Source organism: Phytophthora sojae, assembly GCF_000149755.1.
Source record: "Phytophthora sojae unplaced genomic scaffold PHYSOscaffold_8, whole genome shotgun sequence".
NCBI lineage: Eukaryota > Oomycota > Peronosporomycetes > Peronosporales > Peronosporaceae > Phytophthora > Phytophthora sojae.
This window is the reverse complement of record NW_009258122.1, coordinates 761,128-775,599: the sequence shown is the minus strand read 5'-3', so window position 1 is coordinate 775,599 and position 14,472 is coordinate 761,128. Positions and strand designations below refer to the sequence as shown.

The 14,472-nt window shown below is 51.3% G+C and overlaps 10 protein-coding genes across 10 annotated transcripts; 5 read left to right on the top strand and 5 right to left on the bottom strand.

Annotated features, from left to right (window-relative positions):
* Window positions 1-2: 2 nt before the first annotated feature.
* On the top strand, window positions 3-1,149 carry PHYSODRAFT_361638 (hypothetical protein; the record flags this gene model as incomplete). Its single annotated transcript, XM_009535042.1, has 2 exons — window positions 3-90; window positions 224-1,149. The coding sequence occupies 2 exons, from the start codon at window positions 3-5 to the stop codon at window positions 1,102-1,104; spliced, it is 969 nt and encodes a 322-aa protein (XP_009533337.1). The 3' UTR covers window positions 1,105-1,149.
* Window positions 1,150-1,441: 292 nt separating this feature from the next.
* PHYSODRAFT_390193 (hypothetical protein) lies at window positions 1,442-2,257 on the top strand (the record flags this gene model as incomplete). The annotated part of the gene is made up of 1 exon (XM_009535041.1): window positions 1,442-2,257. A coding segment is annotated over one exon (816 nt), but the record flags the coding sequence as incomplete, so codon positions are not given.
* A 276-nt stretch (window positions 2,258-2,533) lies between these two features.
* PHYSODRAFT_519672 (hypothetical protein) lies at window positions 2,534-3,232 on the top strand (the record flags this gene model as incomplete). Its single annotated transcript, XM_009535040.1, has 3 exons — window positions 2,534-2,735; window positions 2,806-3,087; window positions 3,171-3,232. 3 exons carry the CDS (start codon window positions 2,534-2,536, stop codon window positions 3,230-3,232), a joined length of 546 nt encoding a protein of 181 aa, XP_009533335.1.
* A 136-nt stretch (window positions 3,233-3,368) lies between these two features.
* PHYSODRAFT_317757 (hypothetical protein) lies at window positions 3,369-3,890 on the top strand (the record flags this gene model as incomplete). The annotated part of the gene is made up of 3 exons (XM_009535039.1): window positions 3,369-3,601; window positions 3,681-3,770; window positions 3,836-3,890. The coding sequence occupies 3 exons, from the start codon at window positions 3,369-3,371 to the stop codon at window positions 3,888-3,890; spliced, it is 378 nt and encodes a 125-aa protein (XP_009533334.1).
* Window positions 3,891-3,987: 97 nt separating this feature from the next.
* Window positions 3,988-5,724, bottom strand: PHYSODRAFT_407719 (hypothetical protein; the record flags this gene model as incomplete). Its single annotated transcript, XM_009535038.1, has 1 exon — window positions 3,988-5,724. A coding segment is annotated over one exon (1,737 nt), but the record flags the coding sequence as incomplete, so codon positions are not given.
* Window positions 5,725-7,278: 1,554 nt separating this feature from the next.
* Window positions 7,279-7,614, bottom strand: PHYSODRAFT_519248 (hypothetical protein; the record flags this gene model as incomplete). Its single annotated transcript, XM_009535037.1, has 1 exon — window positions 7,279-7,614. A coding segment is annotated over one exon (336 nt), but the record flags the coding sequence as incomplete, so codon positions are not given.
* Window positions 7,615-8,196: 582 nt separating this feature from the next.
* Window positions 8,197-9,093, bottom strand: PHYSODRAFT_520209 (hypothetical protein; the record flags this gene model as incomplete). Its single annotated transcript, XM_009535036.1, has 1 exon — window positions 8,197-9,093. A coding segment is annotated over one exon (897 nt), but the record flags the coding sequence as incomplete, so codon positions are not given.
* A 1,510-nt stretch (window positions 9,094-10,603) lies between these two features.
* PHYSODRAFT_412246 (hypothetical protein) lies at window positions 10,604-10,891 on the bottom strand (the record flags this gene model as incomplete). The annotated part of the gene is made up of 1 exon (XM_009535035.1): window positions 10,604-10,891. A coding segment is annotated over one exon (288 nt), but the record flags the coding sequence as incomplete, so codon positions are not given.
* Window positions 10,892-11,482: 591 nt separating this feature from the next.
* On the bottom strand, window positions 11,483-12,337 carry PHYSODRAFT_518875 (hypothetical protein; the record flags this gene model as incomplete). Its single annotated transcript, XM_009535034.1, has 1 exon — window positions 11,483-12,337. A coding segment is annotated over one exon (855 nt), but the record flags the coding sequence as incomplete, so codon positions are not given.
* Window positions 12,338-13,769: 1,432 nt separating this feature from the next.
* Window positions 13,770-14,360, top strand: PHYSODRAFT_521193 (hypothetical protein; the record flags this gene model as incomplete). Its single annotated transcript, XM_009535033.1, has 3 exons — window positions 13,770-13,881; window positions 13,941-14,222; window positions 14,308-14,360. Coding segments are annotated over 3 exons (447 nt in total), but the record flags the coding sequence as incomplete, so codon positions are not given.
* Between the last annotated feature and the right edge of the window lie 112 nt (window positions 14,361-14,472).

Here is a 14,472-nt window from a genome sequence, read left to right as displayed (position 1 = left end):
TCATGGCCACAACGGGTTACGAACCCTCATACGATAAAGAGGACTGCTGTTTACTACACGCGCAGGGTATAGGCGTCCGCGCGCGGGTAGGTAGGGAGAGGAGGACGGACGGACCCTGCATGTTGGTGCATGCAGCCAAACGTCAACGTTGGTCCCATCACGGCCATTTTCCTTCGCGACACCGTGTTTATGTAAGGTGTGTGTGGCACGTCTTCTCGCGTAGGTACGGCACGGTATTGTGGCGCGCGTCCAGTTTCACTTGGTCTGAGTATGGCGTGGGACGACGAGAAGGCGGCGCTGCTGGCGACGATCCGCCGGCAGGAGCAGGAGGCCGCGGCGCTCTCCAGGCGCTTCAAGCTGCTGCAGCAGACGCTCAAGGAGCAGCAGAAGCTGCTGGACAGGTACCAGCGCGCGCTGGGGGACGCGCAGGCCGCATCAAAGGCTCCTGCGGCCGCTGGCCCGTTAATTGACAAAAGCAGTAGCAGTGTCGAAGACAATAAGAAAACTACTGAAGCAGGCAAATCAAAGGAGACCAAGGCTGTCGCTGCAATTTCATCCTGGGTGAAGAAGAAGACCGCGGCGTCTTCCGACTTGGAGACGATCCCAGAAGCTGCTGAGCCTGTTGCAGTAAAGAAGGAGGCCGAGAAGATGCAGAAGCAGGAGACAAAACAGAAGAAAGCTGAGGTGTTCAAACCAATTGCCAAAAGAAGGAGCAGCAGCGGCCTGGCCGCTACGTGGGCCGAGGAGAAGCGCCGCATGCTCAAGAAGCCCAAGTGGGAGCAGAACCTGGCTGCTGCTGCTTCGACTGGACCCAACAAGGAGAATGTGCGAGCTGAGCAGGCGAAGAACCAGAAGGCGGGCTTCGCCTACGTTGAAGTTGTTCGCAACAGGGAGGAGAGGAGGGCCCTGCCGGGTCACGACTGCGTCGAGTGCAAGAAGTACTACGATGCGCTGGGGGGACTCGGGGCGGCGGACGCTGCCGCACAGAAGAACAAGTGCTCGCGTCATCGTGCGCGATTCGAGCCGTACCAGACACCCGACGACTTCTGGAGACTGAGCTTCCCGGACTCGGAGCCTGAGCCTAGGTCGCCGTCGGTGATTTGAAGCTGCTGTGGCGTAAAGGAATTACAATACGTAATGCTGCTGCTGTGTGCTGTGCTGTGAGTAGCTGGCGGAATCGTGTGCTACCGGTACCAGCGCTGGACTTCGCGGTAAACTTGGCACGGATCACCCCGTGCTGTCCCGTGAGTTGTCGATATTTTTCTCGATTTGGAGTGACAAAAAACACTTCGCAAGCACTTAATCGTATAAATACCAACCCCGGGGTCACCTTTCTGCTGTCGTTCGTAGCAAGAGGCCACCTCTTGCGTAAATGAGGCTTCTGGCGAGCTGGAAGAACGTCTCTAACGTAGCCCAGCTATCGCAGCCCCATGGCTGCTACTCTGTGCAGCGACTGCGCCAACTGAAGACCTTCACGGAAAACTCGAATCGCTTCCGCGTTCTGCTTTCGTGCATCCTGACGCCGCTCCCTTGTGTCGCACTGGCAACGTTAATTGAATCGGTCCCCCTCGCGCCACCCGAAGCGGGGCCTTACAAGAACTACGTCTTCTGGGTTCGAGCTTGGATTGTAACGGGGTTCGTCGACTATTCCATGGTGATGCAGATGAGTCAAAGCTTGGCAAAACTGAAGATGCAGCACAGCTATATTATAACGATTGCGCTTGTTGGAAGTATCTTCTCCTTCTTCTCGGTGTTTGCGGTGGCTGTTTGGATCGCGTTCCCTGTACCATTCAGTATGCTCGTGGCTTCTCCTCCTAGTGTTTTAATTATTTTGGTGGGCTTTGGGTACATGTGGGGTCGTCGCTGGTGGTCGGATGCTGGAATTCGTCGAGATTTGGCTCGACACACGATGGTTTTCATGTGCCAGGTGGCATTGACATTCATCTACCCCCTCTACATTTTCGGTTTTACATCTCTCACTGGGGTATCGCAGTTGTTTTACGTCTTGGTTTTGCCGCTGATAAAATCTTTGAGCAAGAACTGGATCAGCTACAACCTCTCGCACCAAAATGACATCAAGCCTGAAGTTGTGATTTTTAACGTGGAAGTGTTCAACGCGCTCTACGTATCCGCCGCCGTTCAAAAGTCTACGTCATTAGGAACAACTGTAACACTCATGCTGATTGACGTGCTGCACTTTTGGTTTTCAATGCGAGGCACTCTTGGAGTGCTTAGAAAGGTGAAGGCGTTGATGACCAAGATTCCACCTCATCATCCTGCCGCCGCGCATAACTTTGTGGAAATAGCGCTGCGGTTGTTGGCAATAGAAGACCGTGCCGAATCGGGCGACCGGCTACGGTCTCGAATGAATTTCAAGAAGAAAGACGCACCGATTGCGAAGGCCGCTCTTACCTTAAAGAGGTTCTCGATTGGTTCAAAGACGGCTGAGAGGTTGACCGCAATCCGAACGGATTTAAGGCGAGGAGTTTCCAAGTTGATGCCTCAAGCCAGCAAAATATTCCCATCAAGTCAAATGGTAATAGAGCCAAACGTGGGCAGCATCAGCCCAGGCCCTTCATTTGAATTGAAATCGAACCGATCTTTCCAGAGGCTTGAAGTGATCTTCTCTCGGCAAGAGCGCACAGAATTCATAAGCATAACTACTCGAGTGCTATACATTACGGAGTACCTCGTTCTCGTGGAGTATACAGAAGCTGTGCTTCCCATGGTGTACGGTACGTCTACCTCTATCTAACACTAGCAAGTACTTTATACTAGGTTCACCAACTGACGCGACTTTGTTAGCCTTGTACTCGGTGATAGCATTTCACCTGCCCAATGGCGCTTACAACCAGTCGTTCGTCCACCTCTCAAGGAACGAACTTTTCGCAAATGTCGGCTCCGTGTTGGCCTACAGCATGTTGGAGCTGACCTCGCTCATCTTGGCGATGATGGTGCTTAAACGCACGTTAAAATTCTCGTCCATACACCAGCTCGGGTTCGTCTTGGAGACACAGGCAACAATGATCCAGTCCAAGTTAATGCTGTGGTTCGTCTACGTCGTGCAAGTTCCTCTCAAACACGTCGGTAAGTTATCACTAACTGTTTCTCGTTAAGATTCGGCCTACCTGTCTAACTCCTTACTCATGTATGCTCTACTGTACAAACAGGCACCGATTTCAGTTTTAAGTTCAATTGGGCGCATCCTGAACATGGTGCAGTGATATCTTGACTGCCACTAAATTAGTTAATGTATTCTCTAGCAGAGCAGTTGAAACCCCTCGTCTATTAATTCCAGAATGCTAGCTGCAGTGGCAACGAAGTTCAATCGAGATCTAGCCAACAAGTGAGCCGTCGCCATCGAAATCATGCCGGTGAACCGCGGCTTGCCTGCTGGGATCTCTTCTCGACCTGCCGAACGTGCTGCTGGTGTGAAGAAGCAGTCCGGGCTGAACGTCGCGCGTTTCATCGCTCGCGAGGAGGAGCTCCACCAGGCCAGGAAGTACACGCACTTCAACGAAACGAACGCGAATCGCGCGGTTTGGGAAGAGAAGCAGAACCGGCAAACGGGCAGCGGCGCTCGGATCCAGCAAAACAAAAGGCACGACCGACCAAATCCCTTGCGTGTGTTGTTGGCGGACAGCGTGTCTAACATGACGCGATTTTCCTCTTCTTCTCAGACTTGACGAAGAGCGAGAGCTGCTGAATAAGGAGGTCCTGGCCATCCGACAAGCTCGACTGCAAAACTACTACGAGACCTGCTACCAAGAGTACGTGAAGGTTTCGTCACGTGGCAGTTATCACCACTAAGTTTTCGTTTATGACTGTTGTACAGATGGGAGCAAGAGCTTCGATCCCGAGGGCTAGCTCTCGTTCGTGACCGGGACTAAAAGGTCTACGTGGTTAGCACAAGACACCGTTTTTTTCGTAGCAATGAGCATTTTGGTATACACATAATGTTCATTCATTCCTTCTAGATCACACGACTCCCTCGTTTTCAAGCAGGGGTTGTTCAGCGCTTCCAGCTCGCTTGCGCTCCTCAGTTGATGAAGGTTCAGATGGAAGCAAAACATGGACTGAAGTTTCGGACGGGTAGACAAGCAGCAGGTACAGAAGCAGCGCGACGTAGAGCCCGGCAATGATAACCAGACCAATCCACGCTAATGACGACATTTTTTCCGGGAGGTTCTTGAGGAGGATATCGTATACGAGGGTATAGTTGACGCTGCAGAGCAGTGCCGTACCCACGACTAGCAGCGCTGCGATCCACCTAGTGTTCACGAAAAGCGGGCCCATAAGCCGCTTGCTAGTAGTGAACGCCAACAACGGGAGTAGTGCAAACGGCAGCTGCACACTCTGCAGCACGTTGAGTAGTTCATTGAAGCGGTCGCTCTGGAACTGCCGGTGCTGGCTGATGAGCGCCACGATCACTGCAGGCACCAGTGCCACAGATCGCGTCAGCGCCACTCGCTTCCAGGCGGCAATCCGGATATCCAAAAAGCCTTCCATGACGAACTGACCAGTGTAAGTGCCCGTCATCGTAGACGCCTGACCGGAGGCAAGTAAGCCAATGGCCCACACCACCTTGGCATACCCTCCCAGTGCCTCTCGTACAGCTTCTCCAGCTTCTGCGAGGCCAATTTCTTGGCAGTAACCAGCCGTCGGTGCCGTGCCAAACGCAGAAGCAACAGCTCGATCTTCGCGTCCATTCACATAGCACGGCGTGCATTTCCTCACCGTATCCATGATCCCAGTCGTCGTCACGTTCCCACCAAACACCCCTTCCACGCCTCCAAACACGCAAACATCGCCCGAGAACGCGTCATAGATCGCACTCCCCGAGCTCAGCGCCGCCTTGGCTGGAATACACGACGTCTGGATATCCCGTCCATACAAACTCGAGATCGGATTACTGCTCAGCTCGTAGCACTGCGTACTGAAGAAACTGCTGGCAAACGCACAAACGACCGCCGAATTGATCAAAAAGCTCACGAACAGCGCCATCGCCGCCTCCAGACTGAAGTAGAAGTTGGCCTCCTTCACTTTCCTCGTCGACTTGGTGTCAATCTGCCGCTCCTGCACCAGCGCCGAGTGCAGGAAGATATTATGAGGCATAATGATTGCCCCCAGCATCCCCACCGCCTGCATGATGTTCTGCTTGTCCAGTCGAGGCTCCACCACCCCCTTGGCGATCTCCACCCCGTCCGGGTCGCTCATAGTGAAGTCGGCGAAGAAGCACACGCACATTGTGGCGATGAGCAAGAGGAAGAACATCTCGAGGTAGCGGCCGCCCTGGGCCCCGGCTCGGTGCAGCGCCAGGAACGTGAAGGTGTCGAGCCCCGTGAGCAGGCAGCCGAGCCACAGCGGCAGCCCGAAGAGCAGCTCGAAGGCCACGGCCGAGCCCAGCACCTCCTGGATGTCGCTGCCGATGATGGCCAGCTCCGTCATGACCCAGAGCCCGAAGGCCACGGCCGGGGGGTACTCGGAACGGCATAGCTGGGCCAAGTGGCGGCCGGTGCAGGCCCCCAGTCGGGCGGCGAGCACCTGGTAGAGCCCCCCCAGCGCGGTGCTGAGTAGAACCACGTAGAGCAGCTGGTAGCGCGTGTAGGCCCCACTCTGGAGATCCGCCTCGAGGTTCCCAGGGTCCAGGTAGGCCATGCTCATGAACCAGCCAGGGCCTGTGTAGGACCAGAAGACGGACCACGAGAAGCGAGGGCGTCTTGGGGAGGAGGTGCGTGGGTTGGGGGCTGGAAGGGACGGCTCGGGGACCAGGAGAGCCGAGGTCACGGAGGTGTCCGGGGTGGTCATTGGTGACGCAGGTTGGATTGGATTGTGGTCGGTCTCAGTTGAAGCTGCAGAGGTTCGGATTAGTGATATGGGTGGCACGGGAAGGATATGGAGGACAGTTAAGGGCTTCTGAATAGTAATATAAGAGTATTGAGAGATCTGCATTGGAATAGCGCGTCAGTAGCCAATGGCGCGGAGGGACAACGCGCCATTGGCTGGGTGCGCCATGCGCTTCATTCAACTGCCCTCCCTGGCTCAGAGACTGCTGTGTCCAACGCAATGTGCAGCGCCCAACACACCGATTTGCACGTGGTTTCCTGGAGCTTCAAAGGATTAGCTGAATTAAAATCAAACCGATTTTTACGAAGCAAGTCTCACTTGGTTCTTCTTTAAAAAAAATCTGAAGAAGCTCCGAGCCTAGCGACATAGCCATATCCAAGCACATATTTTTTGTTACGTTAAGCAAACGACAGCCTTGAGAACTAAGAGGCCCCTACGCAGCATGTACCCACTTAAATTTGAAAGTGAAATCGGTGCCTATTGGTACAGCACAAAAAAGTTAGCAAACTAAACCGCTCACTCAATAACAAACTAACTAGCGCATCTCATCTTACCAACGTGCTCGAGAGGGACCTGCATGACGTAGACAAACCACAACATCAGTTTGGACTGAATCATGGTCGCCTGTTCCTCCAAGACAAACCCGAGCTGATGCATGGATGAGAGTCGCAGGGGGTGTTTAAGAACCATCGTAGCCAGAATCAGTGACGTCAGCTCCAGCATGCTGTAGGCCAGTACAGAACCGACATTCGCGAATAGCTCCTGCCTCGAGACGTTCACGAATGACTAGTTGTAGACATCATTGGGCACGTGAAATGATATCACCGAGTACAGCGCTAGCAAGATAAAAAACAGCCGTGTTAGCCCTTCAGTCTAAAATACAAGAGCTAGTGATATTACATTCGTACCGTACACCTTTAGCAGCACGGCTTCCGTATACTCGACGAGTACAAGGAACTCCGTTATGTACAGCGCTCGAATCGTTGTGCTGATAAATTCTGCGCGCTTGTCTGCATATAAAATGTCTTCACGCTTAGTTCTTGTATGGCCCTGATTCGGGCGGCGCCAAAGGAATCAATTCTGGGATCGTGGCGAAAGCAAGGCACTGGAGCGGTGTCAGGACACACAAAATCAGAACTCGAAAGCGACCTGTCTTGTCGGAAAAAGACTTTAGCCGGCGCAATCGCTGCACAGAGTAGTAGCCGTAAGGCTGCAGTAGCTGAGCCACATTCGATATTTGTTTCCAGCTTGCCAAACTCCTCATCTTCGTCTGAGCGGTAGTTTTTTTATGACGGACAATCGAGCTAGTGGTCTCAAAGGTGAAATAAGTATTTATACTTAGCGACCAACTTACGCGGTCACTATTTTCTGTTTAGGTGCAGTGAAAATAGTTTTGAAGCTCCTGCACTATCGGCTGGAATTCATCAGGTTTCAAGGTCCTGGATTAGATTTTATCCATGCAAATTTGAAGCTGAGGTCGGAGCCGAGGTGTACCAGTGATACCTCCATGAGGTACACGAACAGGATCATTAGCTTGCTCTGGATCTTGTTGGCTTGCTTCTCTAGAACGAACGTGAGTTGACTCAGCGAAGAGAAGCCTAACACTCGTTTCAGAGTGACCAAAGTCATGATCAATGACATCAACTCCAGTGTACCGTAGCCCAATATACTCAGCGTGCTGGACAGGAGCTTGAAGCTTGATAGGGTGGCTAGAGATGGGTAGTAGGCGCGGTTGTGCAGATGAAACAAAATCACTCGATGCAGACCTGTGCAATCAAGTATAAAGTATTTGTGAGTAGCATAAGCTAAGAAAATGTTGGTTTCTCACGTACTGTAGACAATGGGGAGCACCACCTCGACGTACTCGATAAGGACGAGATATTCCAACACGAACAGTAATCGAGCTGTTTTGTTGATAAAACGCGCACGCTCCTTGCGTGAAAAAATGGTCTCTAACTTTAATGGCGCACCAACACTGGTTACACCGTTTTCCAGAGGTGACAAGCTCGGAGAAGTCATGGCAGCGTTGCGCGTCCCCATCTGATCTGGAACACCACTGATTAAAGGGCTGACAGGGACCACTTTTTGTGAAACTCTTCTTAATTGGTCCTGGAATTTGTATTGTAGACCTTTGCGTGCTACAACGATCGCTCTTCGTTCCACAGCGAGCGCCTTGCTGGACTTCCTCCCAGTATTGACCCACGACTCCACCCGCGTCCATCTACGCGCTGCAACCAAGTTCTTCTTCGTCGTCGAGTTCGTCTCTATATCAAACAATCGCGCTGCCACCTCCACAAAGTTTTCATTTGCCACCGGGTGGTCTTTCGGGAGTTTGTCCATCAGAGTCTTGACTTCGTTGAGAATTTTCACAATGTCCAGCATGGATACCCAGAAATTCATCAAGTCTATCAGCATGATAATTACGCTCACTCCCCATGTTGAAGCGTTTTGAAGCGCATTGGCAGCATATAGCGAGTTGAAAATCTCCACATTAAAGATCACTTCTTCCGGTTTCGCATCATTGCGATCGCCCAGCGCTCGACTGATCCAATTCTTCGCCAACAACTTGATAATGGGCAATGCCAGAACAAACAACGCTTGGTAGAAGCCTGAGACTGAAATAAACCCGTAGATCCAGCTAGGATAGATAAAGGTGAGCGAAAGTTGACAACACAACACAGACATTTGCTGCCTGACCTCCGTGCGCAACAGCGGATCGGATCTCCATTGGGCTCCCCAGAAGTACGCGTAACATGCGACCAACACCGCGACACAAGGCGGCGAGGCGATCAGCATCCCAAATGGCACTGGGAAGACGAACACGATTCCGATCCCAAAATGCGTTAAAGAGGTCGCGATTCCGGACAGCATACCCATCACAACCGCGTGCTTTATCTTCATCTTGTGGCGCGGGGCCATTTGACCCATTTGTAGAGTGAGCGACCCAACCATCCAACACGTCACGACCCAAATGCGAATGTAGAACAACCAGTTGGCGTAAACCCCATCTTCGGGCGGTGCAAGTGGCGCAGACTCGATCAAAACAGCGGAGAGAAGACAAGGCAGCGGTGTCAAAAGACACACTGCGCCTATTCTTCGGTAATCCAGAGTTTTCATGTAATCGTTGAGCCGTTGTATCCTCTCAACAGAGTACCGCCCCTGGAATTCGACCTGCACTGACGTCCATGCTGCCCAAAGGCGACTGCGGCTATCCGGTAGCCAATTCGTAATCTGTTCCGTCGCCATACTGTGGATAACCCAAGTTTTGCCGTCCAAGTCTTTCGTAGATAAATTGATAGAACTAGCACATGCGCGCAAGATGAGGCAAGAACAACCACTTTTAGCTGAGATGGGGCAAAAATAACTTCTTGCAAACTTGGAAATTATCATTGTTGTGAAGTACTACGAAGTAGGATACTTACTCGCCAAGGAATTCGGCAGTCGAGTTACGAAAAGTACCCAGCAAAACGTAGCGTCTCGAGACTATTCAGGAGGTAGGTAGGATTTCCCAGTGGGTCGACCCGTCATCAGCACCAATCGACTGCTCCCAGCACCACACGTCGCCCCACGCATCCACCGTCAGGTATTTCCCAGTCTTGCTCGAGCCGAAAGTGATCCAACCCCCACGAGCGGTCCCGGGGATAAAAGTTTCGCCACTTTGGTAGCCACCGCCGTCGAAGAAGCACTCGCCAGATGGGCGCACGGCCACGACGCGTTGACTGCGAGCCGATTTAATCTGCACCCTTCCTCCACCACAGGGAAGCAGCTGCATCCACGCGAAAGAATCGCTGCGGTCGGATGTGCATGCCGCTCGGTGTGATCCGTAGGCGTCTTGCAGATTTTTCTTGTTTGGAGTTCGCAGGACCACGTGCCAGGGAGAACCAGGCAAGTCGGCCGCAACGCTCATCCTCCCGAGATTTGTCAACCGTGGAGCAAAACTAGGAATGATGTTGTCTCCTAAGTTTTTCTCTCCAACCCCCCCCGTCTCGTATCGCCGTTGCCACTTGAGCTTACATTAGGTTATTAGCTGAAAACTTAACTTCACCAATAACGCATAGATTACTTAAGTATCGAAAATACCACTTCGAAATAATTTTGTTGTAAAGAATATACTAAAAACTCTCAGCTTAAGCGAAGGCGAAAAAAAATAGAGCCACAGCACTGCTACTCTTGGGGAAGGACCTCCCAGTTGATTGACTCATCACCACTGGCCAGGTTCTCGCGGCACCATACGTCGCCCCACTCGTCGACCGTCAGGTATTTTCCAGTCTTGCTCGATGCGAAAGTAATCCAGCCCCCGCGAGCAGTCCTGGGGATAAAAGTTTCGCCAGATTTGTAGCCATTATCCTGGTCGAAAAAGCACTCTCCGGAAGGACGAACGGCCAAGGCGCGGGGACGTTGCGCCAGCTTAATCTTCACTCCTCCTTCAACGCGATGCAACTGCATCCAAACGAAATAATCATTGCGGTCGGACGTGCACGAAGCCCGACACGAGCCGTAGGAGATCTACAGATTTTTCTTCCTTGGAGTCCTCAGGATCACATAGCCACTCGGGAAGGCGGCAGCAACGTTCATGCTTCTTGGTTTTGGTAAAACTCGGAATACCGTTCAAGAATTTGATGAAATGGTTTATCAATCAGTATCCGTCAGCGATTTGAATTGACCCACTTGAATTTGAAGCTGAAATCGGTACCTGCTCATGAAGCGCGGTTAAAAGTTGAATAGTAAAATTCTTCAGCTCTGTAGTAATCGCTCCCTTACCGACGTGCACAAGCGGGACTTGCATGACGTACACGAACCAGAGCATTAGTTTCGATTGTATCCTACTCGCCTGAGTTTCCAGGATAAAGCCAAGTTGGTGTAAAGATGATATCCCCAGTGTGCGCTTTAGCACAGCCAGCGCTGCGATCAGCGAAGTCAGTTCCAGGAAGCTGTAGGCCAGCACATAGCCCGTGTTTGTATAAAGTTGCTCACTTGAGAGCCCGTTGAAAGTCTGGATGTAGCTCTTGTTGGGCAGGTGGAAGACTATCACCAAGAACAGCGCTGGAGGTTGTAGAATAAGTCAGCCTCGATTTGTCCCCAATCTCCTGAGTTTTTGTAAAGATAACGTACCGTAAACCATGGGGAGCACGGCCTCCGTGTACTCCACAAGTACGAGATACTCTGTAATAAACAAAACCCGGGTAGTTGTGCTAATGAACTTAGCTCGCTCCTTGCGAGTGAAGATCGTCTCCAATCCTTGATGAGAGTCAGCATTTTTAAATTCATTTCCAGGACCTGGGCGAACGCTCACAGCACTACTCGTGGTACGTGCGGTCGAGCTCAGTGGGTAGATTTGCGAAGTTGGCCTTAACTTCTTGAATATCCGGCTGTCATATGGATTACCATGAATCACGGCCCCGATTCCGAGTGAGCTCTGACTTGGAAAGCCTGGCGTCGCTTCAACTTCTTTCAGACTCTTTGCAAGCAGCAAACTCAGTTTTTTGTAGTTTGTCCGGCTGGATATGCTGCTTGTGCGCGACTCAGCGCGGTCTTCAATTTCCAGCAGTTGCAACGCTATCTCTACAAAACCCGCACTTGCCTGAGGGTGATCTGGTGGAATCTTAGCCATAAGGTCTTTCGCCTGTCGAGCAATTCCCATCGTGCCAGTCATGCAAAACCAGAAGTGGAGCACATCCACGAGCATTAACGCTATCGTAGTAGCAGGCGATGTGGAATTCTGCACGGCGCAAGATACGTAGAGCGCGTTAAAAACCTCCACGTTGAAGATGATGACTTCGGGTTTGATGTCATTGTCGTCGCCAAGCATGTAGCCGATCCAACTTTCTCCAACAGCTTTAATGGTAGGTAACAAAATGACAAACAGTGTCTGGCCAACGCCACTCAGGGATGTAAACCCGAAGATGTACAGCGGGTAGATGATGGTTAGCATGACTTGCCACATGAATACCAGCATATGCCGCACGAGGTCACGTCGCAGTCCTGCATCAGCGCTCCACCGAAGACCCCACCCATACTTGAATCCGATCACGACTACTAAAGTACTGGGTGGAGATGCCACGAGCATGCTGAACGGAACGGGAAATGCCACCCAAACAGCTACCGCGAATACGGTAGCAAACGACATAACGCTTCCAACCAGAGCGATTGCCACGATATGGCGGTGCTCCATCTTGAGCCGTGATAAACTTTGCCTCATTTGCAGCAGCACGGAGTAATCCACAAAGTACACGACAATCGTGGCTCGAGCCCAAAAGGCAAAGTTCTTGTACGGACCCGCTGATGGAGACGCAAGTGGGGCGGACTCGATGAGAGTAGCTAGCGCAACGCAGGGTATTGGGGTGAGAACGCACACGGCTAGAAGTCGGCATAGCGTACGAGTTTCCGTGTATTGCTTTAATCGGCGCAGTCGCTGGACGGAGTAGCAACTGTGCGGTTGCAGCTTTGTCGCTATGTTGTCGAGAGCCACCGAGCACGAAAAGATGCCCATGATCGCCGCTGAAGGTCTTATTGCTTGTGAGAAGACAAAGAAAATCAACTCTCTGATCCCAGAAACCCATTTATAGTTGCATGACTCAGCAATTGAGTGCTGTGTTTGATCGAATATATAAACTATTTGTGTCAGCAAAGTTTGCCCTCTATGAATACGCCGTACCTCGAAGTAGTTCCTTTCTTTTCTTGCACCACATAACGCTATAGCCCCTTTTAGCTTTGTGATGTTTCCTAAGTTTGGCATCGCCCGATGAGAACATTATTGTTAAGAGAGCCGAATTTCATGATGCGGTGGCTTCAGGCAACTCGCCAGCGCCTCTGGGCAGGCTGGATGTCTGTCCAAGTCGAGTTCCACGGGCGGTATTCTACAACAACTCGATGCCTATTTGAAAACCCTGAGTACCAGCAGACTTATCGCCATCCTCTTGCTGACACCACTACCAAGTCTTGCAATTAGCCTGCCCCTCTGAATCTCCCGGACGCTGGGGCATTTAACAACAACACGTTTTTCATTCGCGCATGGCTAGTACTCGCTTTCATTAACGGGAACGTGTTGGTGCAAATGGGTCAAAGTGCACCGCGATTGAAGCTCTGGACCCTCCAAGTCATGACCTTTGCCCTATTGTCGGCGGGTGTTTCAATAGCAACAGTGTTTTTGGTATGCGTGTTCACTGTCTTCCCGCTACCGTTTGGGCTTCTTGTGGCTGCATTTCCCGACGTTATCATGATTCAAGCGTGCGTTGTATACTGTTCGGGGTCCAAGTGGAGAGCAGATCCATCATTGTGGAACGATATTAAGCGGCAATTGTCCGTCTTCTACTGTCAGATAGCGCTCACATTCATTTACCCGATCTACATCTACGGCTTCGTATCCCTTACCGGGATTTACCAAGCCATGTTTGTCATGATCTTGCCGGTTATTCAGATCATTGCCAAGAACTGGATCAGTCGTCAACTTACGAACAACGATTTGAAACCTGAAAGTGTCATCTTCATCGTAGAAGTTTTCAACGCGCTGTACGTGTCGAACGCCCTACACAATTCCTCTTCGTGGAGGACGACTGTTGCAAGTAGGAAAACCTTGCAAGCATTACTCAGCGGTGATATGTTACCAATGAGGTGATATGTGTCATTGCGAGTGCTCATTCTGTCCAGCAGTAGGACAGGCAACAAGTGTAGCTAGGTTAGAGATCTAGCCCCATGTCTCCAAGGGGAATTCCCCTACGTACGGAGCCTCTGCTCCAAGTGTGTTCTCATTCTCAAATATACCTTCCTCAAAGGACTCGAGTCTCCGGCGCTGTCGACTCTTCTCAGTGGTCTTCCTTTTCTGACCTCCTTTATAAAGGAGGTCAGAAAATCCTTTATGAAACCTGAATACACTGGTGAATCCTACATGTACATGTGAAGCTTCCATTGGACTGGAAACGATTTTGTCTCGGCAAGAACGCGCCCAGTTCATTCAAAAGAGTGCGCGGGTTTTGTTTATTACCGAGTACATCGTGCTGATCGAGTACGCCGAAGTCGTATTGCCCATTATCTACTGTACGTCGCGCATCTCAACTATATTTTGTCAATTCCTACTAACAAACACCTACTAACAGGTCTGCACGAGGTGATCTTCTTCAACATGCCCAATCGAGCCTACTACCCTGCGCTCGCCGACATGTCAACAGCAGATCTCCATTCATCCGTCACCAACGTGCAGATGTACAGCTCGCTCGAGTTTCTCTCATTGGCCATGGTTCTCACCCTGCTGAAGCGAATGCTGGGGTTCTCAACGCTGCGGCAGCTCGCATTCGTGTTGGAGACGCAAGCGCCGATGATACAGTCCAAGCTGACCACCTTGTTCTTCTACGTGATGCAGGTACCGCTGATACACCACGGTGGGTGCAAACTTCAAACCTTAGAACACTGAGTTTGTTCCATCTAACAGTTGTGTATATGCATGCATCCACGTGGCGACACTAGGCGCTGACTTTAGCTTTAAATTCACGTGGGTCCACAAAGATAAAGGAGCGTAGGCGCAATTTACCATTGTGAATGATTTGAAACGTGGCCATCGTCAAGTTGGTTCGAAGTCACTAGAAGCCACGAGTTAGTATATAATACGTTTTCCCCAGGGACTTCGGTGCC